The sequence below is a fragment of the Aulonocara sp. 'chitande type north' Nkhata Bay genome, linkage group LG7 (assembly GCF_057382095.1).
Source record: "Aulonocara sp. 'chitande type north' Nkhata Bay isolate Kocher_YH1m ecotype deep benthic linkage group LG7, A_spYH_male_GT1.1, whole genome shotgun sequence".
NCBI classification, from domain to species: Eukaryota; Metazoa; Chordata; class Actinopteri; order Cichliformes; family Cichlidae; genus Aulonocara; species Aulonocara sp. 'chitande type north' Nkhata Bay.
Genome location: NC_141350.1, coordinates 69664162 through 69683640, shown reverse-complemented (window position 1 = coordinate 69683640; position 19479 = coordinate 69664162). Strand labels below are relative to the sequence as shown.

The 19479-nt window shown below is 51.8% G+C and overlaps 1 protein-coding gene across 2 annotated transcripts; it reads left to right on the top strand.

The window, feature by feature from the left end:
* Positions 1-511: 511 nt before the first annotated feature.
* On the top strand, positions 512-18490 carry zfc3h1 (zinc finger C3H1-type containing). 2 transcript variants are annotated; one of them, XM_086302286.1, is made up of 36 exons: positions 513-1211; positions 2081-2467; positions 2619-2708; positions 3461-3600; positions 3700-4108; positions 4225-4436; positions 4511-4634; positions 4711-4802; positions 4884-5075; positions 5151-5309; positions 5418-5555; positions 5666-5784; positions 5860-6000; positions 6081-6255; positions 6431-6559; positions 6989-7609; positions 7689-7798; positions 7877-8008; positions 13301-13422; positions 13502-13603; positions 13682-13813; positions 13891-14068; positions 14142-14328; positions 14462-14650; positions 14887-15124; positions 15214-15319; positions 15651-15849; positions 15926-16020; positions 16097-16207; positions 16294-16398; positions 16473-16638; positions 16787-16887; positions 17064-17165; positions 17252-17291; positions 17384-17446; positions 17818-18490. In XM_086302286.1, exons 1-36 carry the CDS (start codon positions 686-688, stop codon positions 17941-17943), a joined length of 6258 nt encoding a protein of 2085 aa, XP_086158412.1. In that variant the 5' UTR covers positions 513-685; the 3' UTR covers positions 17944-18490. The 2 variants fall into 2 exon arrangements, with proteins under 2 accessions (XP_086158413.1, XP_086158412.1); XM_086302287.1 differs by lacking the exons at positions 17064-17165; positions 17252-17291; positions 17384-17446; positions 17818-18490 and having other exon boundaries at positions 512-1211; positions 16473-16714; positions 16787-16889.
* Positions 18491-19479: the final 989 nt, after the last annotated feature.

The following is a 19479-nucleotide window of genomic DNA, read 5'->3' as shown; positions in this document are numbered from 1 at the left end:
GCATTCACCGCATTAATAAATATAAGCTCTCCTTTCAAAACACACTGCTCTCACTTTATTATATATGCTGGTGGTAGATCTGGCCTTCTTGCTGTGGCCACTTTAACAGAAACACACAGAGACTGATTCTGATTGAGGGAACAGAGAATAACCATCAGTGATGTCACACAGAGGCCTGAGCGGACAGGAAGCACTGCAGCCTGCTACCAGTTAAAACAATAAATGAAAAAGAAAAAAAAAGAAACAAAACGAAACCTATAAACAAAATAAACATGACATTAAATAAGAACAAATGAAAACAAACAAATAAAAAACAAGAAACTAAAAAATAAAAACAATAAAAAACAAAATAAATTAAAATTAAATTAAAACAAAACATACTCAAACAAAAACTGTCAACAAAATAAAAACAATAAATAATGTAAGAACAACATGCGGAGTCCCCGCCTCCCGGGAGGAAGAGAAAAACCCACAGCTCTGCTTTTACGTGCTTTTTCCGGTCTCGCGAAGTCTCGGGTTTTATCGCGGTGATTGTTGGTAGCAGCGGAGCTAGCAGAGCGCTAACAGAGAGCTAACGGTCAGAGCGGAGAGAACCTCCGCGAAGCTGCTTCAGAGCCGCGGAATGAGCTCCTGGTCCCGCCGCTGAGTTTGGCCCCAGCAGGGAGCTGCAGACGGTCACCCCAACATGGACGTAGACGTTCCGAACCGATCCCCCGCGGAGGACGGGGAGCTAGAAGACGGAGAGATCTGCGATGATGACACCGAGGAGAGAGCGCCTCCACGGCGGGGGGATGGGAGCAGGCCCCGTGGCGGTGCTCCTCCTCGGCCGCGAAAGCCGCACAAGCACCCGCACGGCGCGCCGCCGCACTTGGGCCACCCGCCGCCGGACTTCCGCCACCTCATGCCCTACAGCCTCGGCCCTCACGGCCCATTCCCGCCCGGCCACCGGCAGCAGTGCGGGCCGAGCGGGCCCGACCGGCCTCCCTCCCCGCCACCGCAGCAGCAGCCTCCCGGGCTCGGCTCTCACGGGGAGCCCGGGCCGCGGTCCAGCTTCTGGGAGCGGAGCCACGGCGCACTGGGACGCTTCCGGCACCGCGGCATGCCGAACGGAGGCCCCGGGGGCTGGAGCCGGGGCGGCCGGGGGGGCAACAGCAGGCCGCCTCCCGGACGGTACCTGCCCGGAGAGAGCCACAGCTCCCCCGCGAGGAAGCGTATCCTTTCTGCTGTGTCACGTGCCCTCTCCCCCGGGACGGTGATTGAATTAGGCAGCCCGCGAGGAGCCGGTCAGGGTTTCATTGATTACATATTGGTTTAATGAACAGCCCATTGATCTGTGAGTGTTCTGGGCTTCGACTGGTTCACGTTTCACACTCCACCAGGTGCGTGCGTGACAGCAGGAAACGAAACCGGCGCTGTGATGACGTATGTGTGGTTGCGACTCCCCCATCAGCTGTCCTCATTCATCCGCTACACGGTTACATCAGTGATCGATTATTTCCTCGTTCATGTATTGATTGATCGATCATATTGAAAAGATCTTGAAGACAGCTGTGAAAAGCCCAAATCAATAGATCAATACTTTATTGATCCCACAAGCGGAGTTTTAGTGTTACAGATGAAAGATGGTGCAGTGTATAACAAACAGCTTAGAGGTCAGCCTTCTACAAACTACAAATACACACACACAGTGCGTTAATAAATAATGTTTGGATGTGAAGCCAATAATCAAAGGTTCAGCTGACGAACTGACATCATGAGTTCCATAATTGAGAAAGCTTTGATTAGTTTTCAGAGGGCTGCGAGTTTTCTGCCATTTGATCTGCGATCAATAATCCGATGATAGGAGAAATTTGCTTCTTTTACATGGACATTTTTTTTGTGAGGATTTCTTAATTTGTTCGTTTTTTAATTTTACACATTCTTAAAAATGAAGCTTTTCGTTGGTAGCAAAGATTTAAGTCTTTTTGAAAATTTTATTTTTTAATATTTTTTCTTTTAAATCATGACTTTAAAAATGAAATGAGTATTGATCCCTGTTGGTCAGTGATTCTTGATCAGCGTTCTTTAACGCAGACCTCAGAGAAACCTCTCGGGAGGAACCGGCTCAGGAAGGTGGCTCACGGCGCTCCCAGGCCGGAGAGCAGTGGTGACGAGTCCTTCGAGGATCTGCTGTCCAAATACAAACAGATCCAGATCGAACTCGAGTGCATCCGCAAAGAGGAGACGATGGCCCTGGAGCCACGGACGTCACCAGTCAGGGACGACGTGGTGGAGTGCGTAGCCGCCGCTCTAACGGACACCAAAGCTGAACCGGGCCTGGCTCTGAGTCCGGCAGCAGCCGCGGACGAGGTGTCGGAGCTGGAGAGGAAGAAAGTGTTCCAGGCCTTCAACATCAAACCGCTTCGTCAGAAACTCCCCACGCCGGCCGACCTGGACGAGCTGCAGAAGAAGTGGGCGAAGCCTGATGGTGAGTTCGTTATCCGAATGTTTGCTTTCACATCGCAGCTGTAGACGCGCCCCTTTTTACCTGTTTGGCGACTTAAACCATGTTGAGGACCAATCACTTCCTGTTTGCTGTGTAAAGTGTTTCTACAGCTTCCTGTTCTGTGTGTCAACAGGTGAAGGGGATCAGCCAATCACAGATAACGGAGCAGAATTGGAAGGAAAAGGTGCCAAAGAAGCAGAAGAGGGGACGCGCGAGAGCGGCGGTGAGCAGACTGAGGCCGCCGGCACGAGTGTACACCGTACCGATGCAGCAGACTCTCCGATTGATCCTCTGAAAGGACGTTTCACTGTAGGGTGGACCGGGGTTGGTTGCCACATTGCTTATTACTGCAACAGTAGGGGGCGCTGTGGGATTCTGCTGATGTCGCACATGTGACCTGCTGATCTGTCCACTTCGCTGTTCTGTCACTTTAATGGGGCGGAGAGATTTTTCAGGTATTACAAGCTCACACGGCGCGAGCTCTTAGAAAAAGCTCAAGTTCTCACGAGCTAGCTAACACCAGATGGTGCTCCGGAGGTCAGCTGGGGATGTCTCGGCCCGAGTGTGACAAACGCTTCTGCAGTCTGGGTACGGCCTCAGTGTCTGAACCCTGACGGTCCAGGTGCCAGGTGTGTGTCAGGACCGTGAGAGGCCCAGTGCAAGGCTCAGCTCAGCTGTTTGTCCTTTAAAGGGTCACTAAACAGGAAGTTCCACCTTCTTCCCCGCAGCTGTAACAGGATGACAGGGTATTCGCCTCTTTCTGCCAGAACGAATCTAAAAAATGAGCCTTTTAACGATGGAACTGAAGGTCGTCATGTTGCCGGGATCTTCGGTTCATGCAGCAGTGAAAACTGTGACAACGCACGCCGGTCCACCCTGCAGAGTCCCCTCACGGCCCCCAAACCAGAGTTTGATTAGCACCGTGCAGTGAGGAGCAGACGCTGTGTTTTCACTTCCTGTGCAATGTGTGTCCAGGTGAGGGAGAACAGCGAGCAGAAGGAGGAGAGCCCGCAGACGAGAGGCCGTGTGACCCGTGCATCATGGAGGAGCAGGAGAAACCGCCGCCGCCGTGTCCCAGCGAGTCGTCGGCGTCCAGCGAGGACTCTCCAGACAAGGTGAGGCCGTGCAGCTGCTACCCGCAGGGAAAAGATTCAGCCGTTCGCTTCGATGGCGTTTGGTTTGTGTCACGTTACGTCTCCTCTGTGTGTGGTCAGGCCACGGAGAAGGTGGTGGTGGTGGAGGAGGAGGAGCTGTCAGAGCTGCAGCTGCGTCTCCTCGCTCTGCAGTCGGCCAGTAAGAAGTGGCAGCAGAAGGAGCAGCAGGTGATGAGGCGGAGCAAAGAACGCATCACTAAAGCCACTCAGGAGAAGAGCTCAGGCCCCGGGGCCGCCCCACCCGCCAGGCAGAGGGTCACCACCAGGTCTGCTTCCACTGCCGCAGCCGCCACAGAGAGGACCAGGACCAGGTCCAAACCTCAGGACAGGGACCGCGAGCGAAACAAGACCGGGCCCAGACCTCAGGACAGAGACAGACTCAAGCCGTGTCCTAAAGCCGGACCTAAAGGCCCGCTGGAGAGGGCCCGCCCCCCGGGGAAGGCTCACATCACCAAGAAGATCAGCCCAGGTGAGACAGATGTGCGGGCTGTGCCGCCTTAAATGTGAGCACGCTTAGAAGTGAAGCGGAAAAACAGCGGCCAGCTCTGATTGGCTCTGAGTGTTCCTGTGTGACGTGTCTCACAGTTTCGGTGGCAAAGCAGGCGTTCAGGAAGCAGCAGGTGAGGACGTGGAAGCTGCAGCAGCAGAGGGAGCAGGAGGAGAAGCGACGGCAGGAGGAGGAGGAGCGCCGCAAGCGGGAGGACGAGATCCGGCGAATCCGCGACCTGTCCAACCAGGACGAACAATATAACCGCTTCATGAAACTGGTGGGTGGGAGGAAGAGGACGCGCAGCAAGGTAAGGTGCCGTGTGCGCACGCCCAGTGTGGTCACCTGACTCTCACCTGTGCTGACTCACCTGTGTCTGCTCAGTCCAGGGACCGGGACCACCGCAAGTCTGCAGGCAAGCCGGGCCTGGACACCTCGGGGAACCTCTACCAGTACGACAACTACGACGAGGTGGCGATGGACACGGACAGTGAGACGGGCTCGCCAGGTAAGGGGGCAGGAGGTGCACCTGACGCACCTTTCGCTTCCTGTTTCCCGTTTAAACTGGTTTGTCTGCGTTTCAGTCCCGTCGCCAACGCACAGCAACCTGCTGTCTGTGGAGGAGGCGGCGTGCATCCCTCACCTGTACGGCGCCGACCCCGTTCCTTTCGGAATGGTACGCCCCCTCCTCCTCATCACCACGGTTACCTTCCGAGGAGCTCGCTGATGTCTGGTTTTTTTTCTTTCCACCCCTCAGGAATTCTCGCAGCCCTTCCTCCCCCCACTGCTCTCCGCCATTCCTCCCCCACCTCCTCCCCTCCCCCCTCCCCCAGATGAGCTGGAGCCCCCCCCAAAACCTCCATTTGCTGATGAAGAGGAGGAGGAGGAGATGCTCCTCAGGGAGACCTGCCTGATGTCTATGGCCAACAAGAGGGTGGTGGTCTCAGAGGTCCGCGGCGTCACGTGATGATGTCATGTTTAGATTGTGCTGATGATGATGATGATGATGATTTTCTCTCTGCAGAAGAGCTCCAGCGCTCCTCCTTCTCCAGGTGGGCCTCCCCCTGCAGACCTTCAGCCTCCACCCAGAGGAAACCTGAGCACGGTCAGTCTGAACACGGTGCCTCAGCCCCGCCCAAACAAGGCCGCCAGAGCACACCTCGCTGCCAGAGCACCGCTTGTGGTAAGAGGCTCGCTGCACACCGCTCCTTATTTAGAAACAAACATGGAGCCTGAAACTGCCCCTCACCTGTCTGCCCCTCACCTGTCTGCCCCTCACCTGTCTGTCCAGCTGCCCAGACATAAGACGGTGGTGGTTTCTCTCAACGACTCTGACGACAGCGACTCGGACATGGACGCCTGCAGCTCATCGCAGGCGGTGTTTGGCGGCCTGGAGTTCATGATCAAAGAGGCCCGAAGGACGGTGGAGGTGAGTGCGTTCACCTGAACCGTCCGGGCACGACGACGATCGTTGTGCAGCCGGAATGTGTCTGCGGCGTTGCGTGATGATGTCACGACTCTGAACTTCTTATTTCTCAGGCGGCGAAGCCAAAAGGAGCGTCGGCCTCTGAGAAGGAGAACAACCCGGTCCGAACGCCAGAGGCTCTGCCTGACGCCAAGAAGGCCGAGTACCGCCTACTCAAAGAGGAGATCGCCAGGTACCCACGTGACCTCTCTCAAACACACACACACACAAAGACTTTTACTAACTCTGTGGGTGTGCACGCTCACAGCAGGGAGAGGCAGAGGATGATGAAGGAACAGAGCCCTCGTGGCTCCGCCTCGCCCGCCACTGCAGACTCCATCGACTCCTCCCTGAAGCCAGCGGTGGAGCTGAAGCTGAGCGAGGCCGAGCTGAAGCTCAGCAAACACAGGTGAGATCTTAAAACACACCTGGAGCTGGTGTGAGGTTTTCGGTGGCGCCGCTTTGACTGTGGGAGTCTGCTGCCCTCAGGGAGCTGCTGCAGAGAGACGAGGCCGTGCTGCGACACCTGCTGCAGCAGGAGCTGAAGAAGAACGAGTCGCTGAAGGCCGCCGAGGCCAAAGTGGCCAAACTGAGGGAGCAGCTGCAGGCGTCGGAGAGGATCGTCGGCGCCAACAAGACGCTCCTCAGGAAGTTGCGCGAGCAGGTACGCCAACTTTACCGCCCCAACTCGCTGTTGGGTGTTTCTCTCAAATCTACACGACCCCAGTGTGGCGTCAGCACGGCGGCACTCAGATGCAGGACATGAAGCTCAGACTCCTCCTGGCTGCTGTGAAGTCTCTTTGTTTGGTGTCGTTTGACCGCCTCCACGTCCTCTGCAGGTCCACCGGGTGGAGCAGCGGGTCTCCGTGAAGAAGACGGTGGCGGTGCGGTTGGAGCAGGAGCTGGTGCAGGCTCACCTGGCCGCCGGCAGGGCGCCCAAACGGCGAGCGGACTCCAGCCGGCCCGCGGTGAGTCTTCCTGTTTCTCTGTGGAACCTGCAGGTTGTGTGTTTGTCTCCTCAGCAGAGAAACACTCAGCCAGAGAGGCTTTTATTCTGAAAAAACAGTTGCATGAAGAATTGCTGTTGAAACTTACAGGTGAGGCAGTTAGCTGTAGTTAGCTGGCTGGTTAGCTAATAAAGCTAATTACCCATCCAGTCAGCTAATGAACAGCTGAGGCAAGGATCAGGGTGGGACCCACAGTGGGGAGGCGCTGGCTAAACGAACTCGGGCTGTTACAGAGGACGCTTGCGCTCACGCAGCTCCTCACGGCGCCGGTAACCATGGATTCAGAGGCGTTGGTGGTTACATGCACCCGCCGATAAAACTATAAGAAAGCTCTGATGGAGCGCCGCTGTGTGCAGGTGTGTTTACCCTGCGTAACGTTATCCTTTCCAGCTCAGCAAGTTGCCGCGGCGTGACGCAGCGCCCCGCGGTTCTGAGCGCCACTTTGCCGAGCTCATCGCTCAGAAGCAACGACTGCAGCAGCTCGAGTCCGAGTACGCGCTGAAGATCCAGAAGCTGAAGGAGGCGCAGGTGCTGCGAAACAAAGGCGTCCTGCCAGAGCTCCCCGTAGAGCCGCCGTTGCGATCCGCCACGCCCCCGGACCCTCAGGTCCAGCCGCCGCCGCAGCCCTCGCTGCACGACCTCTCCCAGGACAAGCTGACGCTGGACAGCGAGGACCCCGCGGAGGCCGAGGATCACGAACCAGAACCTGCGCCCGCTGCTGCGGCCAGAGGCGGCCGTCGCTCCTCCTTCCGTCAGTCCAGCTGCTCCTTCACCAAACCCCACCTGGACGCCACGAGCTCGGCTCCGCCCAAAGACGTCGGCACTGCCGCCAAGCCCGTGAAGGCGCTGCCCAGTGGCTCGGCAGGCGTGGAGCTTCCTGCCGAGATGTTCGCGGGGCTGGACGTGGACGCCCTGCAGCGGCTGTACAGACAGAAGACACCTCTGGGAGATCTGCTGCTGATGGAGCTGCAGGTGCTGGGGGAGGACGTGGACCCCGCCCTCGCCGCACAGGTGAGCGGAGACTGTCAGAGGGGCAGCTGAAGGTCTCGGGGGAATTTCACGCTAACGCTCTGTGTGTCCGGTCATCCAGGTGTTTCCGGCTGAGGTGGAGACAGCGGTGAGTTCGTCGGGCGGCTTGGAGCTGAGGCCGCTTCCCTTCGGACCGTACCACAGCCCTCTGCTGGCCTTCAGGTCCTACAGGTAGCTCCGTCGTACCGACAGCAGCAGAGCTCGTATGTGGTCTGTGCGGTCGGCTCACAGCTGTGTCCTCCCGCTCAGGTTCAGCCCGTACTACAGGACCAAGGAGAAGCTGTCTCTGAGCTCGGTGACGTACAGCAACGCCATCGAAGCAAAGAAGTGCTTCTGCCGCTTCGACCTCACGGGAACGTGCAACGACGACGGCTGCAGATGGTGAGCGGGGTGTAAAACAACAAAACAAACTATTTGAATAACGTGATATCAATTCATTAAATCCTGAATCGATTTTTGCATTTAAATGTATCTCCGGTTAAAGCTCAGGAAATATTTCAACAAACAGCTAAAGCAGTAAGTGAGAGCAGCTACGAGGATGTAAAAACAGAGCGTGGATCTTTCACCTGACGGCACGTCCACAGACACGCCGTCGGGCTGAAGGCCAAAAGCTCACAGATCCTGAAGCTGCAGGTTGCATCACTCTAACCGCCAGAGGGGCCGATGGCGCGATATGGCAGCCTCGCCTCTGTCAGTCTGCCCAGAGCAGCTGTGGCTACAACTGTAGCTGCCTCCACCAGTGTGAATGCGAGAGTGAATGAATAGTGGTATTGTAAAGCGCTTTGAGGGGTCCCGAAAAGCGCTATAAAATGCAATCCATTATTATTATTATTATCATTATTCTAACCCAAGTTCACTGAACCAGCAGCAAAAGCAGATCAAACTGAGCTTCACGTTTGATGAACTTCGTCATGACTTTCGCTGTTTTACTTTGACATCAAAGCCTCATCTCTGCTGTTCAAACTGAAGAAATTTAAACCTAAACGATCGCTCAGCTTCTGTAATCAAACCCCAGGTAACGTTCACATGTTGATTTATGGTTTTCTTCAGTGTTTGATCGACTGCAGAATATGTTTAAGGTTATCTGCTATAAAAAGGCAGGCCTGCAAAAACTCAAACTCTTACCAAGTATATTTGTCTTATTTCTAGTCAAAATTATCTCATTACACTTAAAATAAGACACAATCAGCTACAGGGCAACATTTCAGTAAGCTAAAGGAACTTGTTTCAAGACAGTGAATCTTGAAACTAGAGAAAAACTAGAGATTTTTCACTTGTTCCACTGGCAGATTTTTTCACTTATTTTAAGCTAAAATATCTTGTATTAAGTGAAAAAATCTGCCAGTGGAACAAGTGAAAAATCTCTAGTTTTTCTCTAGTTTCAAGATTCACTGTCTTGAAACAAGTTCCTTTAGCTTACTGAAATGTTGCCCTGTAGCTGATTGTGTCTTATTTTAAGTGTAATGAGATAATTTTGACTAGAAATAAGACAAATATACTTGGTAAGATTTTGAGTTTTTTGCAGTGAGGAAAGTCTGCTTCATGTTTTTATCCTCAGTTACTTTGACACAAAGTCTCCCAGTGTCAGCTTTGTGCTCACAGACATAAACTAGAAAAAGTTGCATTTCCTGCGAAAGTGCGGTGTGAATGCCGTGTAGTGGAATCTGCTGAAAAGCTGAAGAAGCTGAAGTACACATTAGAAAAGCTGCTGAAATCATAAAAATTGCAGAATTGTAATGAATTATCAGAAATACAAGACGATTCCCTGAGCTGTCTCGTGAAACATGTTTCCACGGGCGAGATTCAAACCCGGGCCTCCTGCTCTGAGAACCGCTGCTCATCGCACTGAGCTTGTTTAGAGCTGGGCGGTTTTTTTCATATCACGATATGTGTTTTTCATTTCAGGCGATAACGATATCTATCACGATATCAGCCAAATAACTATATTTGTAAGATTTAAATGTGCCGTTGCTCACAAGTAAAATGTGAAATAATCAGCAGCTTGTTTTTATTTAAATATTTATTTCCCATAATAAGTTCAACAGGGTAGATGTACTTAAGGAACATGAGACTTTTTCAGATAAATAAAGGCAAATATTGCAAACTACACAAAAGGCAGCCGCTAAAGCGTTTAAGTTTCAAAATAGAACAAACAAAACAGACTAAATTGTCAATTCCACTTAGAAACAAAATATTAATTCTAAAAATAAATCTTAGTTTGTTTTACAGAAGAACAGACAAAACTGACTAACTTTTGTCAATATCAAATAAACTGAGAACTAAAAGGAAATTCTCGATCTCTCCTTGTTGTATAGCTTAGCTTTTCAAACAGTTTTAACAGTTACTTTAGTCTGACAAAAGCCGAATGATGAATTAGTGCTTCCAGTCAGAGACTGAGCTGCACCGCTTTATCGTATTTCCAGACTTGCTTTCGGCACATTTACAGTGGCTGCTCTGTTTTTGTCAGACTTGAAATAGCAGAAATACCTTCACACTACGGAGCTTCTGTGGCTCTTCCGTTCGACAATCTCTCCGGCGTTGGAACCATCATCTGTTTTCTCTTCGGTAACCTTCGGTCACGCTCTCGGTTGATGTTTCTCTAGTCGGCACACTCATTTCCTCCATTACCCGGCGGCACGGCGGCTGGCTGCTTCCCAAAACAAATACACACGTGCGGCTTGGCACTTGTGCTGTACGTAACAAGTCACGTGACGTGACACTGCGGCTGTGATTGGTTCGGCTCTGCGCTACTTCATTTGGATTGGCTGTCCTTCTTTTTTTTTTTTTTTTTTTAAGAGGACAAGAGCGGCGAGGTCTATCGCAATAGTTTAATTTTTCTATCAAGAAAAAGTTATTTCGCGATACATATCGTCATCGTTCTATCGCCCAGCTCTACGCTTGTTCATTCATTTTAATGGGCCAAAGAACGGCATAGAAATCTTAATATTTTAAAAAGTGTGAAATAGATCAGGGCGATATGGCCAAAAATATTTATCACGATATATATTTGAAAATTTGCGATAACGATATAACTGACGATATAATTGATGCGAGACAAAATACAACTCCACAACATTACTAGTGCAAAAAGAAAACCTTCCATTTATTTTCACTTAAACAAGAAGCTGGTTTTTATGTACATTAAAGCTTTATAAAAATTTAACAGTGCAAATGCAAATTCCTTGCTGAAAGTTTAACCAAAAGGCATTTCCAGTAGAAATGGGCTGACATATCCTGAGCATAACCATGTATAATATCCACTGAAGTTAAAAAGAGGTGCTTTGCAACATTAAACTGCAGTGTGCAGTACGCATTTTTCGGACCATAAGGTGCACGGGATTATACAGTGGGGCAAAAAAGTATTTAGTCAGCCACCGATTGTGCAAGTTCCCCCACTTAAAATGATGACAGAGGTCAGTAATTTGCACCAGAGGTACACTTCAACTGTGAGAGACAGAATGTGAAAAAAAAAATCCATGAATCCACATGGTAGGATTTGTAAAGAATTTATTGGTAAATCAGGGTGGAAAATAAGTATTTGGTCAATAACAAAAATACAACTCAATACTTTGTAACATAACCTTTGTTGGCAATAACAGAGGTCAAACGTTTACTATAGGTCTTTACCAGGTTTGCACACACAGTAGCTGGTATTTTGGCCCATTCCTCCATGCAGATCTTCTCGAGAGCAGTGATGTTTTGGGGCTGTCGCCGAGCAACACGGACTTTCAACTCCCGCCACAGATTTTCTATGGGGTTGAGGTCTGGAGACTGGCTAGGCCACTCACCGTTCTCATGATCATTTTGACCCCACGGGATGAGATCACGGGTAGATTCACTCTTCCCAGTCTGGTGCAGGTCTACAATACTTTTCCTGGTGTCCTTCGAAAGCTCTTTGGTCTTGGCCATGGCGGAGTTTGGAGTCTGACTGTTTGAGGCTGTGGACAGGTGTCTTTTATACAGATGATGAGTTCAAACAGGTGCCATTCATACAGGTAACGAGTGGGGGACAGAAAAGCTTCTTACAGAAGACGTTACAGGTCTGTGAGAGCCAGAGATTTTCCTTGTTTGAGGTGACCAAATACTTATTTTCCACCCTGATTTACGAATAAATTCTTTACAAATCCTACCATGTGGATTCATGGATTTTTCTTTTCACATTCTGTCTCTCACAGTTGAAGTGTACCTCTGGTGCAAATTACTGACCTCTGTCATCATTTTAAGTGGGGGAACTTGCACAATCGGTGGCTGACTAAATACTTTTTTGCCCCACTGTAAGGCACATTAAGCGAAACAAAGCAGTCAGATAAATCAAACTTTATTAAACTCATTCTTCTTGCTTCCTCCACTTCTGTACCATTGATTCATTAATGTTGAATTCTCTGGCAGCTGCTCTATTCCCATGTTGTTGCAGTATATTAATGACTAACCTCATATTGTGGATGGATTATCTCAGTTGTTCTCCTGACTGAAGTTTGGTCCGTTTACAGCATCCTGCCATGCGATTGCATTTGTCTCTAACCATCAGGAACCTTCACGTTAACTTTTATAAGTGGAAAAGTGTTAGTGTTCGTCCTCCAGCTTCACTGTTTATGTTATGCTAACATAGCTGTGTCGCTAGCGATCAGGTAGCACATCATTATATACCAGCTAGCCCAACTTCAGTAACCCTACAAACGTCACTGCTGTTTAGTTTCCTGTCTTCATTTATGTTGGAAGTGATAGCAGAGCTGTACGTTTGAATTTTTTCAGAAATCTCTCAGTCAGAACATGCTATATCATGCTTAGCTAACTAGCGAAACTAGCGAGCTAACTTCCGCTAGCTTCCTGCTAACTTCTAATTCCGTTAAATGTAATAAATTTTGTTTTCATGGATGCCTGGAAGTTAAACTTTATAGTTACACCTGGTAAAGCAGCAATGCTGAACGTTTTATTAAAGATGAAAGAATTTAGACAGTTTTTAACTCTCAGTGATGCTGCAGTGTTGTTTGACCTGAAGTTTACGGAGTTTAGGACCCAGATTACTCCCAGATTTAAGAGCATCTTAGTCCGACAAATATGACAATAACGACGGCCGCTTGCATGTTCTGCAAAAAAATGTGCTTTGTCGTGTATCTGACGGACAAACACCAAACCAGTTCCACATCACTGAAGTTGGGTTAGTTTTTACAAACCAGTTCTGGTTCATCTGTTTCACTCAACAATCGGCCATGTGCGTATGAAAACAAAGCCACTGCGCATGCGCGTTTTACTCATTCTATCGCGATATTTCATTTTCCTATCGTTGCCTAACATTATACCGGTATTACCGTGAACGGTATAATATGGCCCAGCCCTAGTGTGAAAGTTATGAGCACCAAAAGATATAGCCGGCATCAGCAGAGAGAGAAGAACAGTTTAAAGTTTGAACAGTCGGATAAAAGCTGGTTAACCAGCAACACGGAGCAACTAGAATCACTGCATGTCTTTGTGAAACCTCACGTGCGGGTTATATTCCTGAGCCTGACCGCTGAGTGTGCACACACCCCGCTGATCGCTGGTGGACGTCACACCACAAAGTAAAACAACGCAGCGGCACGTTTGCGTGATGTGTCGCCCTGTTACCGTGACGATAATGTTACCCGCCTGAGTCTGTAGCTCTTCCTGTTTAATGTTTGTCCCTCTGCGCCGCAGGCAGCACATGAGGAACTGCACTCTGAGCGGGAACCAGCTCTTCCAGGACATCCTGTCCTACGACCTGTCGCTGATCGGCTGCTCCGACGGCAGCTCGGACGAGGACGTGTGCGCCGCCACAGGTGCGGTGGGTGCGAAGCCTCGGTCTGGTGGTCGGCAGGTGTGTCACGTGGAAGCTCAGGTGTTTGTGTTTGTTTGCAGAGAAGTACATGAAGAGGCTGTTCGGCTCTAACAAGGACCGCATGGGCGTCGACCAGAAGGCCGTCCTCCTCGTCAGCAAAGTCAACGAAAGCAAGCGCCACGGTAGGTCAGCATTCCCGTAACGTTACGCCCACTGCTCCAGCCGCTTCCGTGCTTCTCACCTGTCCCCTCCATCTTCAGTCCCGCCCTACACCACCTACAAGGATGCGAGGAGGTGGAGGCCGAAGCCATCGACGCAAAGTGACCTCAGTCCCGAGGACGACGGCAGCGGCGACGAGGGGATGGCGGCCGGTCACGTGACACCTGGCAGAGGTTAGTGAACGGGGAGGATTTCGTCGTTTCCTCCGTGGCAGGTCTGAGTGAGCTCACGTGTGTCTGTGTGCGTGCAGACAGCGGCGCTCACGCCGGCCTCTCTGCTCTGGACGCGTGCGTCACCTCGGAGGACAAACGCTACTTCATCAGTGAGACGGACGACATCGCCAACCTGGAGGCCAGCGTCCTGGAGAGCCCCCGAGACACTCAGCTGTGGATCAAGCTCGCCTTCAAATACCTCAGTCAGAGCGAGACGTAAGTCCCCGCCTACCTCAAGGTCTGTGCTGCGGAGCTCCACCCCCTTTAACCTTGAATCTGTCCCCTGCAGCTCTGCGGCAGAGTGTTTGGAAGCCGCCCTGAACACGCTGTCACGCGCTTTGGAGAGCAACTGCGATAATCCCGAGGTGTGGAGCCATTACCTGTCCTTGTTCTCCAGGCGGGGCAGCCGGGAGGAGGTGCAGGAGATGTGCGAGATGGCGGTGGAGCACGCCCCTGACTACAGAGTGTGGTGGAACGTAAGTGAGCGTGGTTTGCTCGCAGGAGCCGCTAGCTCACCGCACAGCTCAGCGGGCTAACAGTGGCGCGTTGGTGGTTTTAGCGTTGTTTATCAGGTAAATGTCATAATGACCTCTGACCTCTGCTGCTCAGTACCTGAACCTGGAGAGCTCATTTGAAGGGAAAGACTACGTGTGCGAGCGTCTGCTGCAGTTCCTCCTCGCCGAGGCGTCGTCTGGAGTCACAGAGATGCTGTCCTTCGAGCTGATGGAGGCGCTGCTCTACAGAGTCCAGCTGAGCCTGTTCACGGGCCGGCTGGAGAGCGCGCTCGCCGTCCTGCAGGTGAGCCGCGACCTCGGGCACCTGCCTCACGCTGTGCACCACAAACGTAACGTCAGAGTGGGACGAACATTTTTCACAGAGTTTAAAGAATCAGGTTCCTAAAAAAACAAACAACAAACACAGCTGTTTACGTCAGTGTGCAGCCATGTTGGGGGCCACATGACTGGCTGTCACCTGTATTCCAGAGGGCGGGACTAATGTGACGTGACATCTGCTGTCTGGATTTCTCCTCTCAGAACGCTCTGAAGTCACCTCAGGACCGGAGCATCGCCGACCACCTGATGGCCGCCGACCGGGCGCTGCTCTGGCTCTCCTACATCCACCTGACGGAGTTCGACCGACTGCCGGCGTGCCTGTATGACCCCGCGGAGTCCGGCCCGTCCCGTGTAGTCAGCAGGGAGCCGTTCCTGCTGCCATGGAGGACGCCGCAGGACATCAGCACGCCTGCCGACATCCTCATCGCTCTCTTCCAAGGTATGGCATTGCGACCCAGCAGACACGCGAGGTTCTTGTCTCCCTAAGCTTAACTGGTTTCCACTTCCTGTGTGACTGTTTCCTCTCAGATGGCGTCCGTCAGTGCAGCGACGACCACGCATCAGACAGCGAGAGGACGCTGGCCTGCCTTCCTCTGCACACCAACCTCATCTTCCTCTACAAGTTGCTACAAAGGTGAGCTCGCTGCTGACATCACACTGTGAGGAAGCGGGATGAACATTCGAGTAATCAGAGCCCCGCCCACCTCAGACCGCTCTGACTCTGTGATTGGTCGGTTGACCTCGTCACGCTCGCCACACGGTTAGTGAGCCGCACCGTACCTGACCAGAGGAGCAGGTGTGGTGACGCGAGGTCACCTGTGAGGTCAGTGCGGAGTGCGCCATGTTTGTTCTCTCGTGTGATGTCATCGTGTCAGGTTTGTGAACAGCTGTGAAGTCAAAGGTCAAATCTGTTTGTGCTCGGTGACATCGTGGTCTATGAAGCGCCTCGCTGTGTGTGTGCGCAGGTACAGCGAGGGCGTCGCGCTGTGCGAGTCGCTGCTCGAGTTCTGTCCCGAGTCGTGCGTTCTGCGAGACGCTGTGGCCGACCTCCACCTGCACGGCGGGAGCGGCGACCGGGCGGTCAGCATGTGGCTCCACGCTCTGGCCGAATGCCCCCACAACGCCGAGGTCTTCTACCACTGCTGCAAGTTCCTCATGGCTCAGGTGAGCTCGACCGTGAGTCTGTGAATAAAGTTTAAGCTCTGCCTCTCGACGCTAAGAACAGTCTCTGTGTCCACAGGAGGAGGCGGGCGCCATCACGCCGCTGTTCAGAGGCTTCGTGCTGTCGCTTTGCGAGGACGAGCAGAGTCCGAGGACGCCCGTAGATGTGCTGCGGTACGTCCCGACGCCTCCGTCTTCCCAGCTGTAGTCCGCACGGACAGCTGATGGCGCTCTGTTCTTCCTCCCTCAGGCACATCCTGGGCTTCTCCTCTTCCTCCGAGCTGCTGGGAGGTCCCGTCATCAAGAAGGAGCTGCAGAAGCGGCTGAGCCAGCAGATGAGCTTCCTCCACCTCATTCACTGGTTGGTGTTTAAGGTTTCATAAATGGCGTCCTGCGGTGATGATGAAAGCGGGCGCAGTAGGGTTAACGTGCTCACTGTCGTTGTAGTCGGTGGCAGTGGCTGCACGGCTCGGTGGAGGACGCGGCAGAGGCGTTTGAGCGCGCACTGGGGGCGGTCACCCAGCTGGAGGAGCTTCACAGGCTGTGGATGGAGTGAGTTCACCTGCCACAGGTACTTCCTCCTCGACCGCACGCGCCCGCTGCTCACAGTTTCCCTCTCTCTGCAGTTACCTGACGTTCAGCTGCAGCCCGCAGGCCCGCGCCGCCACCGCCGCCTCACAGTCCAGGACGTTCTCAGACCTGGTCCAGCGCTGCCTCAGCACCACCCCCTCAAGACTCGAGCTCCCCTTCAACGCCGCAGAGTTCTGGAGCTGCTACCGCTTCCACAACAAGGTCAGAGGTCGAGTCTGCTGCCACACGCCATCTTCACCTGCGTGATGTCACGACTCCGTGCCGTCGTCACACAGATGTGAGCGCTCGCTGCCTTGCTCAGCGGCAGGTCTGTAGTTGTAGTCTGCTGATGTCATGTCTCCCTCTGCAGGTGGTCGCGCTTTACCTGAGCTGCCTGCCGCCATCCCAGCATGCACTGGTTCTGGAGAGACTGTGCTACACTATGCCCAATAACACTGAGCTGGGCCTCAGGTACACACTTGGAGGAGGACTGGGTGGAGCTTAATGCCACTTGTCAGTGATTTGACTCCAGTAATGAGATGGAAAATACATCTACTTCCTGTTTGTCGTTGGATTTAAATCATCCGACCGCAGGGACAGTTTAGCTCTGCCCACATCAGCGATGTCACTGCTGTGTGTCTGCTCAGGTTGCTGCACCAGGAGTGGCTGGATGGGAACGTGGAGCACCTGAAGTTCCAGGCCCGGATGCTGAGCGGTAACACCCCCAAGTGTCTGAGCAGCTGGAAAATGTGAGTGCGTGTCGACAGTCCCGCCAGATCAGTGATCAATGATTACTGCGTCCTGATTGTGTGTGTGTGTGTGCGTATGTTCATAGAGCAATTGCTGTGGAGGAGGAGCTAAAGGAGCGAGCTGAGGTGAGTCTGAGACTGAATCAAATCAAGAAAAGAGGGTGGAGTCTAGCTGAGCACTCAGTGGTGTTTGTCTCCGCCCCCTTGTTGTGTTTCAGGTGCGTCACATGTTCCAGCAGGCCCTGCAGAACCTCCCACTGAGCGCAGCCCTGTGGAAACATGTAATATACACACACACAGATAATGACATCACATTAGACAAGCTGTGATTGGACAGCTGCTCTCAGATCTGAAGGGGGGGGTCCTAAAAACTTGGACTGGGAAAAGAAATGCTGGAATCTGATTGGTCAGAGTGTGTGGCCCTGTAGTAGATCTGAGATCAGCTGTTCAGATAGGGCGTCGGCCCATGCTGATTGGCTTGTACTGCCTCGTATTCTATGACCATGTGACTATAAACAGTTTGACTCACCTGTATACAGCATGTTCACCTGCCCTCCGTCCCCGTCCCCCTCCCGCATGCCCCCCCCCCCCCCCCCCCCCCCCCTCCCAACCTTTGTTTATCCCTCCCTTTGTCCCCCCCACACCCTTGTAGCGTCTGCTGCTGGAGGCAGCGGACGGCGGGGCCTCGGAGCGCCTTCGGCGGCTGTGGGACTGCTGTCAGCGGGCGGGGGTGAGCGTGAGCGGGGGCGTCGGCCCATCGCTCGGCGAGGACGGCTGATCAGACTGATCAATAATAGATCAATAATGAGAGGCTGTAGGTGACTGAGTGAGAGCAGACGAGGTAAGCCAGACGTCCCCCTCCCCGGCCGCTGAAGCCACGCCCCCTCCGGGAGCGCGTCGGTGTGAGTGTAAGTATCGAGAGCTGAGTGCCGCCCTCACTCTTCATCACCTTTCTTTAGTTCCTCACTTTTCAGTTGGAGTCATTTCCCTCCCTTTTATATCTCATTTACCCGGCGGGGGGAGGGGGGTGCTGAGGGTGTGTTTGGCGCCTGTGTGTGTGTGTCAAGAGGACGCCGCCGTCGCCTGTCTGTGGACTCTTTAGTTAAACAAACTGAGTGTTACTGAGGCGACGCGGCGAGAAAGGGAGCGGATGCAGAGACTGGACCGACCACCGCCGCTGTTGGCCACGCCCCTCTGAGACTCATGTGCAATGTGCTTTTGTTTTGTCAATCAGCTGATTAAAGAGTATTAGCAGCAGAGGAGATGCGCGTCCTGCCACTGATGTTTTTTACATTCACCTGTTATTAAATTATTTTCTAAAATAAGAGGGTGTGTGCCTCTTCACTGCCTCCGTGTCACTTCCTCCAGCAGCGGCTTCCTGTCACAACCAGGAAGTGACACATTCACATCAGTCGTATTTGACGTGATTCTCTGGCTGTGTCCCAATTAAGAGACCGCACGCTTGAAGTACGCATTTTAAGTGCGGTTACGTCACCGCCACGCGACGACGGCTGTCCCAATTCAAAGTGTGCTTCAAACGCATACTCCAAATGCGCCGTCGATTTCCCCAAATATCAAGCGTGGTCCGGTGCACGCTTCGTGGTCCCATATATCCCACAATTCATAGCGCGGCGGTGGGTGTGGATAATTTTGCCGCAAAATACGGCAAAAGGGAGCGGCCGAAGAGTTTTTTTTTTCCCAAACTTTATTGAAATGATAAAGCGAACAGTCAGTCATTCCAGTTCAGTTCGTACAGTAGACATACAAGGCAAATAAGAGTAACAATATACAGCACAATGAAATAAGAAGGATAAATAAATAAAGGATAAAAAAAAGAAAAAAGGGGGGAATGTGACAGACTTCATAACAACTTTGTACTTGAAAGTTGTGACAGCTCATTCATTAAACATTTCTGAATGAATTTCAATCAATGATAAACCTTTTTTATTGGAAGTTAATTTAAGAGAGTTTAAGTAATATTCAATTTCAATCAAAACCAAATTAAATGATGGGGTTGAGTTTAGAAATTTACATTTATGTATATGGCATTTCCCTAATAAGATGGAGTGGCCGAAGAGTGAACTAAAGTACTGAATATGACGTCACTTATTTATGTGCGAATGTTTAATAATTAGTCAGTCATATATCCACAAACACAACAAGCTGAAAGTCAGTGATATATGTGTGTGTGTGTGTGTGTATATCTATCTATATATATATATATAATCAATCATAATAATCTGACAATACTATAATATTGGCCATATTATATTTACATTGCCACAGGGAGTTGACTTTAGTCTCATGAACAACA

Bases quoted from the DNA above. Each gene is read 5' to 3' on its own strand.
- zfc3h1 (XM_086302286.1), top strand. From the start codon at position 686: ATGGACGTAGACGTTCCGAACCGATCCCCCGCGGAGGACGGGGAGCTA. The intron at 14,069-14,141 runs GTAAGTCCCCGC...TGTCCCCTGCAG, and splicing joins TACCTCAGTCAGAGCGAGAC to CTCTGCGGCAGAGTGTTTGG. The intron at 17,447-17,817 runs GTAATATACACA...ACACCCTTGTAG, and splicing joins GCGCAGCCCTGTGGAAACAT to CGTCTGCTGCTGGAGGCAGC.